This window comes from Oncorhynchus mykiss, chromosome 13, assembly GCF_013265735.2.
Source record: "Oncorhynchus mykiss isolate Arlee chromosome 13, USDA_OmykA_1.1, whole genome shotgun sequence".
NCBI classification, from domain to species: Eukaryota; Metazoa; Chordata; class Actinopteri; order Salmoniformes; family Salmonidae; genus Oncorhynchus; species Oncorhynchus mykiss.
The window spans coordinates 56,187,670-56,204,739 of record NC_048577.1 but is presented as its reverse complement, the minus strand read 5'-3'; the positions used below and the strand labels follow the sequence as shown (position 1 = coordinate 56,204,739).

Below are 17,070 nucleotides of genomic sequence, written 5' to 3'. Positions count from 1 at the left end.
TGTCAACGTTGTTGATTGTAGGCTAATCACGAGAGGATGTCCTGAATCAGAGTTCGACATAGGCACTGCTGTAACACTTGTGTTATTACTATGGTGATTTATGTGGCTTGTTGTAGTTCTTCGTGATATCGATCTTCTCTTCACTTGTAAATGTTATATTACCACTTTAAGGATAAACTTTTTCTAGACTTTTGGCTCCCTTCAAGTAAAAGAGCCGGAACATTTGGCTAACAAACTTTTTTAAATTTATTTTTTTAACCTTCATTTAAGTAGGCAAGTCAGTTAAGAATAAATGTATTAATGATGGCCTACCCCGGGCAAACCTGGACTCGAACCAGGGACTGTAGTGACGCCTCTTGCACTAATATGCAGTGCCTTAGACCGCTGCGCCACTCAGGAGCCCAACATGCGTAAACATTCACCCAGAACAATGCAAATTTCCAATGTACAGCCCAGAAGTTATGCTACCATTATGTCAGATCGTGAAATGCGTGTTCAAATACATTTGTACCTGGCCAAATTATTAGATGGCCTGAAAAACTAAAACTAAAAAAAGTAGCAATATGCAATTCAGTTAGCCAAATGACCGGTTCTTTCATCCGATGCGATTCGGCTCTCGACGTTTCCCAAAAAGATCCGTTCAAAAAGAACCATTCGTTTGCGAACGACCCATCACTATATTATGTCAAATTGCAGCAACAGGTTTGAGCCTGATAAAGTTTTGTTTCTCAATTTATCGAGACTGCGGGCAGGGAATTAGTGTGAAAGAAAGGGAAGGGTAGCCTAAATAAATGGTGTCTGGTGTTTTTCAATTATTAACCTTTGTATTGATAAATAGGATATGGATTATAATTATTCCATAGATTATACATATTCTGCCCACGTGGTTGGCCATTGGTCGCCTCCAGGGAGCGCCCTACACCTGCCAGTGTCCACTGTACACGGTCACCTTTCATAGCACTAATGAATGACGTCGAACAATAACACCCTGCCCGCCTACCTTTCCCACCAACCGACTCACTGTTAATCGAAGCAGAAGTTTGACAGCTCAGCTTTTACCCCAGGCCGTCCTTTGAGAACGTACGGTTGCACTTCACTTTTGCCTTCGGAAGAAATTGTCACTCCCTTTTTCATGATCGACTACTGTAGAAGGGAAAGACAGGTAAATAGGATCTTTCTCGGCAGTCTATATGGAGCGCGCCATGTTATGAAGAATTCGATGAGTCGATAGTGTCACATTTATTCTGTCTGGGGAGTTTATTCTGGACATTTGTATTGTTTTTAACGGGCGTGAATAGGGATATAACCATGTCGAGGGACCCTGAAGAAGTGAACAAGCTCACCGAAAGTACATACAAGGTAAACGACCGTATGAGACCATGTGTTGCTTGAGTCAATGTATTATAATTAACTGTGAATTAACCTTTATGAGATACCATAAATGGTCGGGCTTTCCCCGTGAAAACACCTCCCATATAAACACCTGCAATGTTGTTTTACTATGTAGGGTAATAACTTCCTCAGTTGCCTGAATTCCGAAAGTGGTGTTGATAACAGGTTGCTCACTACTTGTGTCACCCAAATATTGTAGGCCTGTAGCCAGAGAGACTAGATATACACTACATATACAAAAGTATGTGGACACCCCTTCAATTTAGTGGCTTAGACTATTTCAGCCACACCTGTTGCCGACAGTTGAGCTGCCCCAGTCAACTGTAAGTGCTGTTATTGTGAAATGGAAACTTCTAGCTCAGCTACGAACTGGTAGGCCACAAAAGTTCACAGAACTGGACCTCTGAAGCACGTAGCACATAAAAATCCTCTGTCCTCGGTTGCAACACTCACTACCGAGTTCCAAACTGCCTCTGGAAGCAACGTCAGCACAAGAGCTGTTCGATGTGAGCTTCATGAAATAGGTTTCCATGGCCAAGCAGCCACAGTTTGGTGGAGGAGGGGCCCCTTAGTTCCAGCGAAGGGAACTCTTAACCCTACAGCATACAATGACATTCTAGACGATTCTGTGCTTCCAACTTTGTGGCAACAGTTTGGGGAAGGCCCTTTCTGGTTTCAGCATGACAATGACCCCGTGCACAAAGCGAGGTCCATACAGAAATAGTTTGTCGATGTCGGTGTGGAAAAACTTGACTGGCCTGCACAGAGCCCTGACCTCAACCCCATCGAACACCTTTGGGATGAATTGGAACGCCAACTGCGATCCAGGCCTAATTGCCCAATATCAGTGCCCGACTCACTAATGCTCTTGTGGCTGAATGGAAGCAAGTCCCCACAATAATGTTCCAACATCTAGTGGAAAGCCTTACCAGAAATGGAGGCTGTTATAGCAGCGGTGGGGGGGGTGGGGGCGGGGGGCGGGGGGGGGGACCCCATATTATGCCCATGATTTTGGAATGAGATGTTCGATGAGCAGGTGTCAACATACTTTTGGTCATGAAGTGCACTATTGTACTATGCATGTACAGTAGACACACATGCCATAGGCTACTAAGAACATTATGTAGAGGAGAGATGGGCAACTTTGAAGCAGGTGGGGTCCACAAAAAATGGAAACTCATGAGGGGCCGCAGTGGCTCATGGGTCTGCGTACCCACATCCATATCGGCCCTAGCCAAAGATCATTTAAAAAAGTTTGAGTTAATTTCCTGCAATTGTACACATTTTGCCATTGGATGGGGACAAATGTTTGCAGTATTTAATTATATCAGATGATCAATGGGACCCCCGGTTGGTAATTCCACCATGCTTAGCCTACTACAATTTTAGATAGCTTACCGTTAGATTCATTTACCAATCTAAAACAATGTTAGCTGACATTGGCTAATCGAGTGACTGGCATAACAAGCGATCTGGTGATGCACAACCAAATTTGGAGAATTGATCCACAGGCCGCCAGTTGCCCATCCCTGATGTAGAGGCACAAAACATAATACTTCTGTTGTGAGAGTCTTCAGTTAGCCTACACCACTTGTGCCTAGCAACATTGAGCAGGCTTTCAAGTAGCCTACTGTCTACTTAAGACTGTAGCCTATACAGTTAAGTTCACTGTGATAATGAATAAGGGTTGTCCTAACTATACCCTTCTTCATAGTGTAGCCCAGCTGTGGTGTATTGTCATGGTTTCATCGGCTACACTTGTCATTAGGCAGGGTCTGAGTCTGGGTGGTTATAGAGAATAGACAGAATAGAAAGCATAATAGCAGAGAAGTACTCCCCCTCATTGTTTTCTCCACCACGTTTAATCCTTTTTTATCCCATCATTAGTTCCCTAATGTCCATTGACCACACACCAGCTGTGTCAGTTAATGGCCTCTCATTTTGACAGATGAGTAGGTGGTATAAAATCTATTGCTGGGAAAGCTGTCTTTTTTGGGGGAAAAACTGTTTCTTTCAGTCTCTGTTGTCTTGGGTCCCATTTTCTACATTTGAGTATCAGAAATGCTACTTAATGTTATATCAGAATACAATTACCCTAAGTGTTACGGTATCCACATAAATTGATTCATTTAACATTTGTCAAAGCCATTGGAAAAACAGTTTTTAGTAGTCATACCCATTAATTAACCCCCTAGAGTCGATGTCCACACCCCCGCGTAATAACAAAATCCCCATCAAAATCCGCCTGTTTAAGCCAGAGAGATCTGGTGGCCGAGCTACAGCTGTGTTTGTCAGACCATGAGACATCCTGAAAATCGCTCTTCTCACAAAAACATCTGTAGTGTCTGAAAGGTTTGGCCTACAGATGAGACTCACGAACACGATGGTGTTCTTCGTTTATTTCAAGAATGCTTACAAGACTCGTCTGAATGTAACCTGTTACCAGTTAAAAAATTAATTTCAATGTATGGAATTATTTTAGTGCCCCAAAAAAAGGGGTTAAATATGGGTAAAAATATAATACCAATTATTTCCTGATCTTTCTTATATCTCTCAGATATAAGGACAGACACTTCAAAACTAACTTCCTTTTGATTTATTTTTCCATGTATGAATCTGTTATTCAATGCGTTTCGATGGGCTAATAGCAGTAAGGCCAAATTCAGTGTTTCATCAAATATATATTTTTTGATACCTAAAGGGGTCGTAATATCAAATCAAGCTTTATTTATATAGCACATTTCAGACAGGAATGCAACGCAATGCGCTTCACCCCCCCCCCCCCCCCCCCCCCCCACACACACACACACACACACACCGGCTTAGACTCTTAAGGATTAATTAGCTATTACTGTGTATCTCACTCTGCTTGGTGTCAAGTGTTGCACCCTCACAGTGCACACACTCGACAGGTTGTTGAGTGATAGGGTGTGCAATCTCTCTTTCTCTCTGCGATATGAAAGAAAGAAAGAAGGAACAAGTGGATGCCTTGATGTGCCTCTCACTGGCGTTGAAGTCCACCTCAGAGAGCAGTTAGACTGAGTTAGACTTTGGTCCCCTGAGACAGTCAGAACAGGAACAGAACAGCCCCCCTTTAGCTCCTCTCTCTCCTTGAGGTGATGATGAAACGGAGGGAAAAGTGTCCACAGGTTTAATTATTTAGCTGCAGGGTTTGACTGTGGTAAGATTAGACAGCCTCCCTCTCATACTCCAACATCCCCAGTTAGGTCTCAGTGGTAGGCAAGTCAACTGAGCTGCTCCTGACTGCTTATTAACATGGCCTTTATTCCTAATATGATGTGAGTACATGCAAAAGAGGATCGAAATGGTCCTATCTAAAATATTACCTGGGAGCCCAGCAGCATTATGCAGGATTTTATTTCCTTCTGAATAATAGAGACCTGCTTGAGCGTAGTAATGGATGAATTATAACCTGCCTCTGTATTATAACATACATACATAAAATAAGAAGTTTACTGCCAGATCAGTTGACTCACCAGTGAATTGCATACAGTCTACTTTTCATTGTGTAGTCTACTGTTTACTGTGTGACTGAATAGCCATAACATTCTACATTGCACTGGCTTCTCCTCCTGCTTTGTTCATAGACAAGACTGTACTGATATGCTACTATGGTTTTATATATCATTTCCCGGATTCTTGGGTGTAACTCACCCGTATCTTTCCAAACCGTATGTAAACATGATGTAACAGGGCATGTCATTAATAAATAAGAAAGCTGTCATATAAGAGAGAAGAGAGACCCCCGAGACAATGATCATGATCCCACAGAGAATCAATTATATAGGATGATAACAGAGCTGACGTTACTGGTCCCCAAGGATCCATATCAATCAAATCCATTGTCATTTTATTGAATGGAGGCTTCTGGGAAAATGAAGAAAATATGACAGAGACTTCTGAGAGAGAACTTGCATTCCTGATTTATTGAAATCAATTGGAGCTGTCAATAAAAAAAGCCTCTTGATATTGGAAATGATCTCTAAACATGCATAATAACATGCATCACTCTCTCACTTTTTGATTCTCTTTTTTCTCTCCGTCTACTCCCATATTCTGTTTCCATTTGTGTTTCTTTCTCAGCCAGAGGAATGGCAGTGTTGCCATTGGAATGCAGATGAAAGCCAGAGTGTAGGCCTTGGTCAATCTCTGGTTAATCATTGGCTGCTTTGGTCATAGTCTGTAGAGCTAACTGTATTAGTTTAGTTTAGAGGTTATTAGTCACATGCACAGGTTAGCCGATGTAATTACAGGGTAAAGGGAAATTCTTAAGCTCCAACAGTGCAGGTCAAGAGAAGTGAATGGGGCAATAACACAAATTATAATATACACTTATTTACCACTGTAACAATGATAAATGTCTATGGGGGCGGCAGGGTAGCCTAGTGGTTAGAGCATTGGACTAGTAACTGAAAGGTTGCAAGTTTGAATCCCCGAGCTGACAAGGTACAAATCTGTCGTTCTGCCCCTGAACAGGCAGTTAACCCACTGTTCCTAGGCCGTCATTGAAAATAAGAATTTGTTCTTAACTGACTTGCCTAGTTAAATAAAGGTAAACAATATTAAATAAGTAGCTGACTAGTGGTGGCTGTTCAGCAACCTGATGGTCTGGGGGTAGAAGCTATTGGCCAGTGTGTCAGTTTTAGCCAAGATGCTCTTATACAGAGTGATGTAAGTGGGGAGGATAGGCCGTGCCTGTGATCCCTGAGGTTCTTCTTGGTCTTCCTGTGACACCTGGTGTTGTAGGGTAGGCAATGTGCCTACCCTCTGAGTCCCACCCTCTGTAGGCGTGTGAATGGTGTACCTACTCACTCACTCACTCACTAACAAACACTAAAGAGAGAAAGTGAGAAAAGGCTGAGAATATCTCATGTTGATGTGACAGTGACCACATTTAACCCAACTACCCATCTTCTCTCCTCTTCCCAGAATGTAATGGAACAGTTCAACCCTGGGCTCAGGAACCTGGTCAACCTGGGGAAGAGCTATGAGAAATCAGTGGCAGGTGAGCAGCCGTCTTATTGCTGAACTGTCCTGTTCTGTATGCTATTGCCATGGCAGGTTACTTGGTTACCAGAACGTGTCTCTGACCAACATTTATCTTCAGTTATCTCATGCATTAGTCATAGAGGGGTTCACTGTTGAAAGATCTATTATGTGTATAATAAACAGTAGGTCTGATTTTAAATTCAGGGTGCTTGTGTAGTAGTTCTTTTACACTCTGCATTTCCACATTTAGTAAAGCCATACTTGTTTTTTTACAGCGATGAGCCTGGCTGGAAAGGTGTACTTTGATGCGGTCTCTAAGATCGGAGAGAATGCTGCGGTCTCTCCTGTCTCCAGGGAGTTGGGTAAGTCTTACCTCTCTGGCCATGTTACAGTCCATATCTGAACGTCTCAGATTTAACTCTATTGAAACCCTTGGTCGACCTCTTTTGGATCTCTTATTGATCTTCGTAGATTCATCACCTGTCCCCTTGGCGAGGGGGATGGTGCCAATAGTCCCTCCCATCCCAATGCCTCCCTCAAACCCAGCTGTGGAGCTGAGCTTTGGCTGGACTGTACTGTATGTACATGAGTTCTACTCCAACGTGGTCACCAGCCAGACAATAGCTCCAGTAAAGTGGCACCCATACATCTAAAATATACTACACGTCCAACGGGGATTCAATCCCATGGAGGAAAACTGCACTGATTTGACTTGCTCTGCCCAGTGATCACACCAATACACTTTAGCACAGCAAGGATCCACATCTGTCCCCTGAATCTGGATGCTCATTTGCAGCCCAGCGTGTGTGTGTGTGTGTGTGTGTGTGTGTGTGTGTGTGTGTCTGTCTGTGGTACTGTCTGGGCTTCCCTGCTGCGCTGGGGAAAGCTGCTGATTAAATCCTGCTGCACAGTAAGACTGAGCTATACTTGTTTTCCTACATTATCAGGACCTCAATGTCCTATCAATTCACCTGAATGTCCTGAATTTGTTCAAATGCTATTTTAAGCTTAAGAGTTAGGGGTTTTGGGGTTAGGGGTTTTGGGATTAGGTGTTAGGAAAATAGGATTTTTAATGATCAAATTTGTACACTCCAAAAAGTCCAGAAATGTCATGAAAGCTGTGTGTGTGTGTCATGTTTTCCATTAGCTGGTAATTGCTGGCTTTTGGCCAATAAAATAAATGAAAAGACAAAAAATACAATTGTTGCTGGCCAAATTGACAGGGAGAAAGAACAATATTCAGTATTAATTTTTATTGGTGGAAATACCAGTCCATGTAAACACATTTGATGTCACGCTTGTTAGTTTACAGGTTGATTTGCATAATTTAGTTGATTTAAATTGGTGCGTGTGTATTTTCGCTAGTGGTTATGTAGGCTATCGTATTTATCCAACAACTGTCACACACGAGCAGCATACAGAACCTATTTTGAGTGGAATTTCTGCTACAGTTCCTCAGCTGGTTGCTGCTGGAGTAAAACCATAGCTGTGGGATGTAGGGGTGATGCAGCACCTCAGCTGGGTGCTGCTGGAGTAAAACCATAGCTGTGGGATGTAGGGGTGCTGCAGCACCTCAGCTGGGTGCTGCTGGAGTAAAACCATAGCTGTGGGATGTAGGGGTGCTGCTGGAGTAAAACCATAGCTGTGGGATGTAGGGGTGCTGCTGGAGTAAAACCATAGCTGTGGGATGTAGGGGTGCTGCTGGAGTAAAACCATAGCTGTGGGATGTAGGGGTGCTGCTGGAGTAAAACCATAGCTGTGGGATGTAGGGGTGCTGCTGGAGTAAAACCATAGCTGTGGGATGTAGGGGTGCTGCTGGAGTAAAACCATAGCTGTGGGATGTAGGGGTGCTGCAGCACCTCAGCTGGTTGCTGCGGGAGTAAAACCGTAGCTGTGGGATGTAGGGGTGCTGCAGCACCTCAGCTGGTTGCTGCTGGAGTAAAACCATAGCTGTGGGATGTAGGGGTGCTGCAGCACCTCAGCTGGTTGCTGCTGGACTAAAACCATAGCTGTGGGATGTAGGGGTGCTGCAGCACCTCAGCTGGTTGCTGCTGGAGTAAAACCATAGCTGTGGGATGTAGGGGTGCTGCTGGAGTAAAACCATAGCTGTGGGATGTAGGGGTGCTGCTGGAGTAAAACCATAGCTGTGGGATGTAGGGGTGCTGCTGGAGTAAAACCATAGCTGTGGGATGTAGGGGTGCTGCTGGAGTAAAACCATAGCTGTGGGATGTAGGGGTGCTGCTGGAGTAAAACCATAGCTGTGGGATGTAGGGGTGCTGCTGGAGTAAAACCATAGCTGTGGGATGTAGGGGTGCTGCTGGAGTAAAACCATAGCTGTGGGATGTAGGGGTGCTGCAGCACCTCAGCTGGTTGCTGCTGGAGTAAAACCATAGCTGTGGGATGTAGGGGTGCTGCAGCACCTCAGCTGGTTGCTGCTGGACTAAAACCATAGCTGTGGGATGTAGGGGTGCTGCTGGAGTAAAACCATAGCTGTGGGATGTAGGGGTGCTGCAGCACCTCAGCTGGTTGCTGCTGGAGTAAAACCATAGCTGTGGGATGTAGGGGTGCTGCAGCACCTCAGCTGGTTGCTGCTGGACTAAAACCATAGCTGTGGGATGTAGGGGTGCTGCAGCACCTCAGCTGGTTGCTGCGGGAGTAAAACCATAGCTGTGGGATGTAGGGGTGCTGCAGCACCTCAGCTGGTTGCTGCTGGACTAAAACCATAGCTGTGGGATGTAGGGGTGCTGCAGCACCTCAGCTGGTTGCTGCTGGAGTAAAACCATAGCTGTGGGATGTAGGGGTGCTGCAGCACCTCAGCTGGTTGCTGCTGGAGTAAAACCATAGCTGTGGGATGTAGGGGTGATGCAGCACCTCAGCTGGTTGCTGCTGGAGTAAAACCATAGCTGTGGGATGTAGGGGTGCTGCAGCACCTCAGCTGGTTGCTGCGGGAGTAAAACCATAGCTGTGGGAGGTAGGGGTGCTGCAGCACCTCAGCTGGTTGCTGCTGGAGTAAAACCATAGCTGTGGGATGTAGGGGTGCTGCAGCACCTCAGCTGGTTGCTGCGGGAGTAAAACCATAGCTGTGGGATGTAGGGGTGCTGCAGCACCTCAGCTGGTTGCTGCTGGAGTAAAACCATAGCTGTGGGATGTAGGGGTGCTGCAGCACCTCAGCTGGTTGCTTCTGGAGTAAAACCATAGCTGTGGGATGTAGGGGTGATGCAGCACCTCAGCTGGTTGCTGCTGGAGTAAAACCATAGCTGTGGGATGTAGGGGTGATGCAGCACCTCAGCTGGTTGCTGCTGGAGTAAAACCATAGCTGTGGGATGTAGGGGTGCTGCAGCACCTCAGCTGGTTGCTGCTGGAGTAAAACCATAGCTGTGGGATGTAGGGGTGATGTAGCACCTCAGCTGGTTGCTGCTGGAGTAAAACCATAGCTGTGGGATGTAGGGGTGATGCAGCACCTCAGCTGGTTGCTGCTGGAGTAAAACCATAGCTGTGGGATGTAGGGGTGCTGCAGCACCTCAGCTGGTTGCTGCTGGAGTAAAACCATAGCTGTGGGATGTAGGGGTGCTGCAGCACCTCAGCTTGTTGCTTCTGGAGTAAAAACATAGCTGTGGGATGTAGGGGTGCTGCAGCACCTCAGCTGGTTGCTGCTGGAGTAAAACCATAGCTGTGGGATGTAGGGGTGCTGCAGCACCTCTGCTGGTTGCTGCTGATGTAAAACCATAGCTGTGGGATTTAGGGGTGCTGCAGCACCTCAGCTGGTTGCTGCTGGAGTAAAACCATAGCTGTGGGATGTAGGGGTGCTGCAGCACCTCAGCTGGTTGCTGCTGGAGTAAAACCATAGCTGTGGGATGTAGGGGTGCTGCAGCACCTCAGCTGGTTGCTGCTGGAGTAAAACCATTGTTGTGGGATGTAGGGGTGATGCAGCACCTCAGCTGGTTGCTGCTGGAGTAAAACCATAGCTGTGGGATGTAGGGGTGCTGCAGCACCTCTGCTGGTTGCTGCTGGAGTAAAACCATAGTTGTGGGATGTAGGGGTGCTGCAGCACCTCAGCTGGTTGCTGCTGATGTAAAACCATAGCTGTGGGATGTAGGGGTGCTGCAGCACCTCAGCTGGTTGCTGCTGGAGTAAAACCATAGCTGTGGGATGTAGGGGTGATGCAGCACCTCAGCTGGTTGCTGCTGGAGTAAAACCATAGCTGTGGGATGTAGGGGTGCTGCAGCACCTCAGCTGGTTGCTGCTGGAGTAAAACCATAGCTGTGGGATGTAGGGGTGATGCAGCACCTCAGCTGGTTGCTGCTGATGTAAAACCATAGCTGTGGGATGTAGGTGTGATGCAGCACCTCAGCTGGTTGCTGCTGGAGTAAAACCATAGCTGTGGGATGTAGGGGTGCTGCAGCACCTCAGCTGGTTGCTGCTGTAGTAAAACCATAGATGCTGCAGCACACCCTGATAAATCACTATAAAAATATTAAAACATTAGGAAAATAATGTTGTAAGGTCTTCTGTTGTCTCTGGTAAGGCTATGATGTTAGGGCACAGGAGGTTGGTGGCACCTTAATTGGGGAGGACGAGCTCGTGGTAGTGATTGGAGCGGAATCGGTGAAATAGTATCAAATACATCAAACATGGTTTCCATGTTCTCCTTTCCAGCCCTTGTTATGAGCTGTCCTCCCCTCAGCAGCCTACACTGTGTTAGGTGTTCTGCTGTCTCTGGTAAAGCTATGCTGTTAGGGGTTCTGCTGTCTCTGGTAAAGCTATGCTGTTAGGGGTTCTGCTGTCTCTGGTAAAGCTATGCTGTTAGGGGTTCTGCTGTCTCTGGTAAAGCTACGCTGTTAGGGGTTCTGCTGTCTCTGGTAAAGCTGTGCTCTTAGGCGTTCTGCTGTCTCTGGTAAAGCTACGCTGTTAGGGGTTCTGCTGTCTCTGGTAAAGCTATGCTGTTAGGGGTTCTGCTGTCTCTGGTAAAGCTGTGTTCTTAGGGGTTCTGCTGTCTCTGGTAAAGCTGTGTTCTTAGGGGTTCTGCTGTCTCTGGTAAAGCTGTGCTCTTAGGGGTTCTGCTGTCTCTGGTAAAGCTACACTGTTAGGGGTTCTGCTGTCTCTGGTAAAGCTGTGTTCTTAGGGGTTCTGCTGTCTCTGGTAAAGCTGTGTTCTTAGGGGTTCTGCTGTCTCTGGTAAAGCTGTGTTCTTAGGGGTTCTGCTGTCTCTGGTAAAGCTGTGTTCTTAGGGGTTCTGCTGTCTCTGGTAAAGCTGTGCTCTTAGGGGTTCTGCTGTCTCTGGTAAAGCTACACTGTTAGGGGTTCTGCTGTCTCTGGTAAAGCTGTGTTCTTAGGGGTTCTGCTGTCTCTGGTAAAGCTGTGTTCTTAGGGGTTCTGCTGTCTCTGGTAAAGCTGTGTTCTTAGGGGTTCTGCTGTCTCTGGTAAAGCTGTGTTCTTAGGGGTTCTGCTGTCTCTGGTAAAGCTGTGCTCTTAGGGGTTCTGCTGTCTCTGGTAAAGCTGTGCTCTTAGGGGTTCTGCTGTCTCTGGTAAAGCTGTGCTCTTAGGGGTTCTGCTGTCTCTGGTAAAGCTGTGTTCTTAGGGGTTCTGCTGTCTCTGGTAAAGCTGTGCTCTTAGGGGTTCTGCTGTCTCTGGTAAAGCTGTGTTCTTAGGGGTTCTGCTGTCTCTGGTAAAGCTGTGTTCTTAGGGGTTCTGCTGTCTCTGGTAAAGCTGTGTTCTTAGGGGTTCTGCTGTCTCTGGTAAAGCTGTGTTCTTATAGGTTCTGCTATCTCTGGTAAAGCTGTGCTCTTAGGGGTTCTGCTGTCTCTGGTAAAGCTGTGTTCTTAGGGGTTCTGCTGTCTCTGGTAAAGCTGTGTTCTTATAGGTTCTGCTATCTCTGGTAAAGCTGTGCTCTTAGGGGTTCTGCTGTCTCTGGTAAAGCTGTGTTATTAGGGGTTCTGCTGTCTCTGGTAAAGCTGTGCTCTTAGGGGTTCTGCTGTCTCTGGTAAAGCTGTGTTCTTAGGGGTTCTGCTGTCTCTGGTAAAGCTGTGCTCTTAGGGGTTCTGCTGTCTCTGGTAAAGCTGTGTTCTTAGGGGTTCTGCTGTCTCTGGTAAAGCTATGCTGTTAGGGGTTCTGCTGTCTCTGGTAAAGCTGTGTTCTTATAGGTTCTGCTATCTCTGGTAAAGCTGTGCTCTTAGGGGTTCTGCTGTCTCTGGTAAAGCTGTGTTCTTAGGGGTTCTGCTATCTCTGGTAAAGCTGTGTTCTTATAGGTTCTGCTATCTCTGGTAAAGCTGTGCTCTTAGGGGTTCTGCTGTCTCTGGTAAAGCTGTGTTATTAGGGGTTCTGCTGTCTCTGGTAAAGCTGTGCTCTTAGGGGTTCTGCTGTCTCTGGTAAAGCTGTGTTCTTAGGGGTTCTGCTGTCTCTGGTAAAGCTGTGTTCTTAGGGGTTCTGCTGTCTCTGGTAAAGCTGTGCTCTTAGGGGTTCTGCTGTCTCTGGTAAAGCTGTGTTCTTAGGGGTTCTGCTATCTCTGGTAAAGCTGTGCTTTTAGGGGTTCTGCTGTCTCTGGTAAAGCTGTGCTCTTAGGGGTTCTGCTGTCTCTGGTAAAGCTGTGTTCTTAGGGGTTCTGCTATCTCTGGTAAAGCTGTGCTCTTAGGGGTTCTGCTGTCTCTGGTAAAGCTGTGCTCTTAGGGGTTCTGCTGTCTCTGGTAAAGCTGTGTTCTTAGGGGTTCTGCTATCTCTGGTAAAGCTGTGTTCTTAGGGGTTCTGCTGTCTCTGGTAAAGCTGTGCTCTTAGGGGTTCTGCTGTCTCTGGTAAAGCTGTGTTCTTAGGGGTTCTGCTGTCTCTGGTAAAGCTGTGTTCTTAGGGGTTCTGCTATCTCTGGTAAAGCTGTGTTCTTAGGGGTTCTGCTATCTCTGGTAAAGCTGTGCTCTTAGGGGTTCTGCTGTCTCTGGTAAAGCTACACTGTTAGGGGTTCTGCTGTCTCTGGTAAAGCTGTGTTCTTAGGGGTTCTGCTGTCTCTGGTAAAGCTGTGTTCTTAGGGGTTCTGCTGTCTCTGGTAAAGCTGTGTTCTTAGGGGTTCTGCTGTCTCTGGTAAAGCTGTGTTCTTAGGGGTTCTGCTGTCTCTGGTAAAGCTGTGTTCTTAGGGGTTCTGCTGTCTCTGGTAAAGCTGTGCTCTTAGGGGTTCTGCTGTCTCTGGTAAAGCTGTGCTCTTAGGGGTTCTGCTGTCTCTGGTAAAGCTGTGCTCTTAGGGGTTCTGCTGTCTCTGGTAAAGCTGTGTTCTTAGGGGTTCTGCTGTCTCTGGTAAAGCTGTGCTCTTAGGGGTTCTGCTGTCTCTGGTAAAGCTGTGTTCTTAGGGGTTCTGCTGTCTCTGGTAAAGCTGTGCTCTTAGGGGTTCTGCTGTCTCTGGTAAAGCTGTGTTCTTAGGGGTTCTGCTATCTCTGGTAAAGCTGTGTTCTTAGGGGTTCTGCTGTCTCTGGTAAAGCTGTGCTCTTAGGGGTTCTGCTGTCTCTGGTAAAGCTGTGTTCTTAGGGGTTCTGCTGTCTCTGGTAAAGCTGTGTTCTTAGGGGTTCTGCTATCTCTGGTAAAGCTGTGTTCTTAGGGGTTCTGCTATCTCTGGTAAAGCTGTGCTCTTAGGGGTTCTGCTGTCTCTGGTAAAGCTACACTGTTAGGGGTTCTGCTGTCTCTGGTAAAGCTGTGTTCTTAGGGGTTCTGCTGTCTCTGGTAAAGCTGTGTTCTTAGGGGTTCTGCTGTCTCTGGTAAAGCTGTGTTCTTAGGGGTTCTGCTGTCTCTGGTAAAGCTGTGTTCTTAGGGGTTCTGCTGTCTCTGGTAAAGCTGTGTTCTTAGGGGTTCTGCTGTCTCTGGTAAAGCTGTGTTCTTAGGGGTTCTGCTGTCTCTGGTAAAGCTGTGCTCTTAGGGGTTCTGCTGTCTCTGGTAAAGCTGTGCTCTTAGGGGTTCTGCTGTCTCTGGTAAAGCTGTGCTCTTAGGGGTTCTGCTGTCTCTGGTAAAGCTGTGTTCTTAGGGGTTCTGCTGTCTCTGGTAAAGCTGTGCTCTTAGGGGTTCTGCTGTCTCTGGTAAAGCTGTGTTCTTAGGGGTTCTGCTGTCTCTGGTAAAGCTGTGCTCTTAGGGGTTCTGCTGTCTCTGGTAAAGCTGTGTTCTTATAGGTTCTGCTATCTCTGGTAAAGCTGTGCTCTTAGGGGTTCTGCTGTCTCTGGTAAAGCTGTGTTATTAGGGGTTCTGCTGTCTCTGGTAAAGCTGTGCTCTTAGGGGTTCTGCTGTCTCTGGTAAAGCTGTGTTCTTAGGGGTTCTGCTGTCTCTGGTAAAGCTGTGCTCTTAGGGGTTCTGCTGTCTCTGGTAAAGCTGTGTTCTTAGGGGTTCTGCTGTCTCTGGTAAAGCTATGCTGTTAGGGGTTCTGCTGTCTCTGGTAAAGCTGTGTTCTTATAGGTTCTGCTATCTCTGGTAAAGCTGTGCTCTTAGGGGTTCTGCTGTCTCTGGTAAAGCTGTGTTCTTAGGGGTTCTGCTATCTCTGGTAAAGCTGTGTTCTTATAGGTTCTGCTATCTCTGGTAAAGCTGTGCTCTTAGGGGTTCTGCTGTCTCTGGTAAAGCTGTGTTATTAGGGGTTCTGCTGTCTCTGGTAAAGCTGTGCTCTTAGGGGTTCTGCTGTCTCTGGTAAAGCTGTGTTCTTAGGGGTTCTGCTGTCTCTGGTAAAGCTGTGTTCTTAGGGGTTCTGCTGTCTCTGGTAAAGCTGTGCTCTTACGGGTTCTGCTGTCTCTGGTAAAGCTGTGTTCTTAGGGGTTCTGCTATCTCTGGTAAAGCTGTGCTCTTAGGGGTTCTGCTGTCTCTGGTAAAGCTGTGCTCTTAGGGGTTCTGCTGTCTCTGGTAAAGCTGTGCTCTTAGGGGTTCTGCTGTCTCTGGTAAAGCTGTGTTCTTAGGGGTTCTGCTGTCTCTGGTAAAGCTGTGCTCTTAGGGGTTCTGCTGTCTCTGGTAAAGCTGTGTTCTTATAGGTTCTGCTATCTCTGGTAAAGCTGTGCTCTTAGGGGTTCTGCTGTCTCTGGTAAAGCTGTGTTATTAGGGGTTCTGCTGTCTCTGGTAAAGCTGTGCTCTTAGGGGTTCTGCTGTCTCTGGTAAAGCTGTGTTCTTAGGGGTTCTGCTGTCTCTGGTAAAGCTGTGCTCTTAGGGGTTCTGCTGTCTCTGGTAAAGCTGTGTTCTTAGGGGTTCTGCTGTCTCTGGTAAAGCTATGCTGTTAGGGGTTCTGCTGTCTCTGGTAAAGCTGTGTTCTTAGGGGTTCTGCTGTCTCTGGTAAAGCTGTGTTCTTAGGGGTTCTGCTGTCTCTGGTAAAGCTATGCTGTTAGGGGTTCTGCTGTCTCTGGTAAAGCTGTGTTCTTATAGGTTCTGCTGTCTCTGGTAAAGCTGTGTTCTTAGGGGTTCTGCTGTCTCTGGTAAAGCTGTGTTCTTAGGGGTTCTGCTGTCTCTGGTAAAGCTGTGCTCTTAGGGGTTCTGCTGTCTCTGGTAAAGCTGTGCTCTTAGGGGTTCTGCTGTCTCTGGTAAAGCTGTGCTCTTAGGGGTTCTGCTGTCTCTGGTAAAGCTGTGTTCTTAGGGGTTCTGCTGTCTCCGGTAAAGCTGTGCTCTTAGGGGTTCTGCTGTCTCTGGTAAAGCTGTGTTCTTAGGGGTTCTGCTGTCTCTGGTAAAGCTGTGCTCTTAGGGGTTCTGCTGTCTCTGGTAAAGCTGTGTTCTTATAGGTTCTGCTATCTCTGGTAAAGCTGTGCTCTTAGGGGTTCTGCTGTCTCTGGTAAAGCTGTGTTATTAGGGGTTCTGCTGTCTCTGGTAAAGCTGTGCTCTTAGGGGTTCTGCTGTCTCTGGTAAAGCTGTGTTCTTAGGGGTTCTGCTGTCTCTGGTAAAGCTGTGCTCTTAGGGGTTCTGCTGTCTCTGGTAAAGCTGTGTTCTTAGGGGTTCTGCTGTCTCTGGTAAAGCTATGCTGTTAGGGGTTCTGCTGTCTCTGGTAAAGCTGTGTTCTTATAGGTTCTGCTATCTCTGGTAAAGCTGTGCTCTTAGGGGTTCTGCTGTCTCTGGTAAAGCTGTGTTCTTAGGGGTTCTGCTATCTCTGGTAAAGCTGTGTTCTTATAGGTTCTGCTATCTCTGGTAAAGCTGTGCTCTTAGGGGTTCTGCTGTCTCTGGTAAAGCTGTGTTATTAGGGGTTCTGCTGTCTCTGGTAAAGCTGTGCTCTTAGGGGTTCTGCTGTCTCTGGTAAAGCTGTGTTCTTAGGGGTTCTGCTGTCTCTGGTAAAGCTGTGCTCTTAGGGGTTCTGCTGTCTCTGGTAAAGCTGTGTTCTTAGGGGTTCTGCTGTCTCTGGTAAAGCTGTGCTCTTAGGGGTTCTGCTGTCTCTGGTAAAGCTGTGCTCTTAGGGGTTCTGCTGTCTCTGGTAAAGCTGTGTTCTTAGGGGTTCTGCTGTCTCTGGTAAAGCTGTGTTCTTAGGGGTTCTGCTGTCTCTGGTAAAGCTGTGCTCTTAGGGGTTCTGCTGTCTCTGGTAAAGCTGTGTTCTTAGGGGTTCTGCTGTCTCTGGTAAAGCTGTGCTCTTAGGGGTTCTGCTGTCTCTGGTAAAGCTGTGTTCTTAGGGGTTCTGCTATCTCTGGTAAAGCTGTGTTCTTAGGGGTTCTGCTGTCTCTGGTAAAGCTGTGCTCTTAGGGGTTCTGCTGTCTCT

The 17,070-nt window shown here is 46.9% G+C and overlaps 1 protein-coding gene across 2 annotated transcripts in view; it reads left to right on the top strand.

Annotated features, from left to right (window-relative positions):
* The first annotated feature begins 929 nt into the window (after positions 1–929).
* The window catches only part of LOC110539043 (brain-specific angiogenesis inhibitor 1-associated protein 2-like protein 1), a 78,521-nt gene continuing 62,380 nt past the window's right edge, over positions 930–17,070 (top strand). The window contains exons 1-4 of one of the 2 annotated variants that reach the window (XM_036941588.1): positions 930–1,162; positions 1,299–1,359; positions 6,343–6,418; positions 6,678–6,764. In XM_036941588.1, coding sequence (XP_036797483.1) covers positions 1,309–1,359; positions 6,343–6,418; positions 6,678–6,764 — 214 coding nt within the window. In that variant the 5' untranslated portion in view covers positions 930–1,162; positions 1,299–1,308. Of the gene's footprint in view, positions 1,360–6,342; positions 6,419–6,677; positions 6,765–17,070 lie in introns of both variants that reach the window. The other variant, XM_036941587.1, reaches the window with a different exon arrangement.